Source organism: Limulus polyphemus, unplaced genomic scaffold, assembly GCF_000517525.1.
Source record: "Limulus polyphemus unplaced genomic scaffold, Limulus_polyphemus-2.1.2 Scaffold11995, whole genome shotgun sequence".
NCBI classification, from domain to species: Eukaryota; Metazoa; Arthropoda; class Merostomata; order Xiphosura; family Limulidae; genus Limulus; species Limulus polyphemus.
In genome coordinates this window covers 2,803-6,359 of record NW_013677605.1, presented here as the reverse complement: position 1 = coordinate 6,359, position 3,557 = coordinate 2,803, and the positions used below count along the sequence as shown (strand labels likewise).

Genomic DNA, 3,557 nt, shown 5'->3' with positions numbered 1-3,557 from the left:
ATGACCTTATGGTGAATTGAAGTTTGACATGCTGTTGTAATTATAACAATATTTTATATAACAAGTGAATACATGGGTTCTTCATGACCTTATGATGTATTATACAATGACATGCTGTTGTAATTATAAATGTATTTTATATAACAAGTGAATACACATAGTCTTATTGCCTTATTGTGTATTGTACTTTGGCATGCTGTTCTAATTATAACAGTATTTTATATAACAAGTGAAAACACGGGGTCTTCATGACCTTTTGATGTATTGTACAATGACATGCTGTTGTAATTATAACAATATTTTATATAAAAAGTGAATACATGGGGTATTTATGACCTTATGATGTATTATACAATGACATGCTGTTGTAATTATAAATGTATTTTATATAACAAGTGAATACACGGAGTCTTATTGTCTTATTGTGTATTGTACTTTGGCATGCTGTTCTAATTATAACAGTATTTTATATAACAAGTGAAATCACGGGGTCTTCATGACCTTTTGATGTATTGTACAATGACATGCTGTTGTAATTATAACACTTTTTTATATAACAAGTGAATACACGCGGTCTTTATGACATTATGATGTGTTGAAGTTTGGCATGCTGTTGTAATTATAACTGTATTTTATATAACAAGTTAACTTGTTATATAAAATAATGTTGTATTACAACAGCGTGTCATTTTGTAATACATCATAAGGTCATAAAGACCCCGTGTATTCACTTGTTATATAAAATACAGTTAAAATTACTACAGCATATCATTGTACAATACATCATAAGGTTATAAAGACCCCGTGCATTCTACTTTTATAATTACAACAGCATGTCATTGTACAATACATCATAAGGTCATAAAGACCCCGTGTATAAGGTCACAAAGACCCCGTGTATTCACTTATTATAGAAAAACAGTTACAATTACAACAGCATGTCATTGTACAATACATCATCTATACTTGGTTCAAAGCGTAGGTTGTACATCCGGCGGAAGATAGGTGAAAGATACTATCTCAATGCATAGCACTTACCATGAAGCATGGGGGAAGTAGTTAAAATTACTACAGCATGCCAAACTTCAGTACATCATAAGGTCATAAGGACCCCGTGTATTCACTTGTTATATAAAATACAGTTATAATTACAAAAGCATGCCAAACTTCAATTCATCGTAAGGTCATAAAGACTCCGTGTATTCACTTGTTAAATAAAATACAGTTATAATTACAACAGCATGCCAAACTTCAATTCATCATAAGGTCATAAAGACTGCGTGTATTCACTTGTTATATAAAATACAGTTATAATTACAACAGCATGTCATTGAACAATACACAATAAGGTTATAAAGACTCACTTGTTATATAAAATTTGGAAAAGGGTGTTATAGACGGATGAGTCCAAGTTTGCCCTTGAAATGCTCCCCAAACACTATCACGTACATCCAAGATCGTAAGACCAAGACTGGTAAATTTGAAAATAGGAAAAAAAAGAGGCAAAACACCTAAACTCAATGATACTGATGTTAAGTATCTTCGTTTATGCAGCCTTCGGGACAGAAGGAAGACTGCCACTGATCTCAAGCATGAGATAAACAACCATGTACCAAATGACAGAAAAGTGTCTAAAATATCAAGAAGACTCAACGCGAATGGAGTATTTGGTCGTGTAGTAGTTAAAAAATCCTTCACTTCGATCTCCAAATATTTTCAAGAGACTGAAACTTCTTAAAACGTACAAAAACTGGACTGTTGATGACATGTATTTGGGGTTCTGCTTGAATGAACATAATGATCAAATTTAGGGTCTGAAATAACTGTCATGGTATCCCATGCAGTGTCTTAACTATATAGCAAGGAGCTAGCATATGGTACAGACATATGCTAGAAGAAATCATTTTAACAGCACTCCACAAATAAACCTTGATACAGCCGGTGTTTAACACAGGTATACTAAGTTTTGTTGTCATGCCACGGTCCAAAAAGCGTAGAGAATTGTCAGCAGAGCAGAGATTTCGCATAAAAGTTTTACGTGATGCTGGTTGGACCTCCGACAAATTGATACACCCTTGGTACAAGTATATGAAAATTCTAAAGAATGATAAGTTTTCTCATACAGTTGCCAACAGGGATCAGTGAAACTTTAACATAGTGTTGAGATTTAAATTCTGTAACGATATTGAAGAATAAATCCCATAAAATGGAAAGAATGACAAAATATCCTCTTGTTCTAACTCTTTTGAACAGTGTTGTATTTCCACGTTTTACGTGTTAAAAGCATTTTAAGTTTTATAATTATCCAATATTTAAAATCAAAAAGCCTATTTTAATTTCTTTTCCTATTTCCTCAACATGTTTAACATATTCAGAAAGATACGAGGAGAATGCCACTCTAGTTCTTTATAGTATTTTATTATACCTTTGAAATACTCTATGGCTTATTTCGATTTTGTTCTATGTCGTGTAAATTTATGCTGAACTTAAGGGTAAATACCAGTTTATATAAAAACAAAAATATTTCTTGGTATGTCCTGTTGGACTGATCATATGGAATGAATAGGCCTGGTCTAGTGGTTAGCGCGTTAGACGGTGAATTCGTGGGTCCATGGATTTCATCCCATTCTCCTAAAACCACACTCCTCACTCTGAGGTTATGGGTGCGTTATAAGAGTGATGTGAAGCCCCACTAATTGAGTAGAATAGTTAAATAGTTGGCAACTGGTGTTATAGAGTAGCGCCTTACCTCTTTTCAAACTTAGGGAAAGTTAGCACCGATAGCCCTTATGGAGTTTAGTGCAAAATTCCGAAACAAACAAATCAAAAATACATCGTTGAAAAAAAATCACTAGATAAATAACGCATAGGATCCAATAAAAATCCTAAATTATTTCTAATGTTAATACTGGAATTTATTGACGTAGAGGTTTATCACACGTCTCCAGATTGTAATAATTTGTATTATCAGAGTTTTACTGGAACTCAAGGATATAAAGATTGGAATTATGAAACTTTATAACAACTACTGATGAACAAGTACTTGTAGAATGTAAGATTCATATATAACATTATTCCTCTCACGAGACCCTTCTTACTTAAAGAACAAACTTACCCATCAGCATCAGGTTGAAGGTTATTAGGGTTCATAAAAAATGTATGTAAGTTATTCATTAGAACTGGAGTGGAGGCCATCCCTGAAGACACTATCCCTGCCGCGAGACCTTTATTGTTGGGGAACCACTGTAATCGACAAACGTTTGATTATTAGTACTTAAGCTTTCTTTTACCAAAACTATTTAAGCTCTACCGGGAAATCCCTTTAGAATCAATTGAAAGTCTTTTTTTTCTTTTTTTTTTGGTATAGAAATGTTTTTAGATATTCCATAATGTTTCCTTGTGTCATTGTCACTCCCATCATAAAACCATAAAGATAACACTATTTTATGAAGAAGCTCAAGCAACACTTGTTATCAAATTAAATAATATTTATTAGATGAAAACATTTAACCGTTTTTAACTACATAATTATTTATCTTCTGTATTTCCCTTAGAGT

General features: G+C 32.7%; 1 protein-coding gene across 1 annotated transcript in view; it reads right to left on the bottom strand.

The window, feature by feature from the left end:
• Positions 1–3,243, bottom strand: part of LOC111083902 — a gene marked incomplete at both ends in the record, with an annotated part of 7,299 nt that extends 4,056 nt beyond the window's left edge. The window contains one exon of the mRNA XM_022380629.1: positions 3,116–3,243. Coding sequence (XP_022236337.1) covers positions 3,116–3,243 — 128 coding nt within the window. The remainder of the gene's footprint in view (positions 1–3,115) is intronic.
• Between the last annotated feature and the right edge of the window lie 314 nt (positions 3,244–3,557).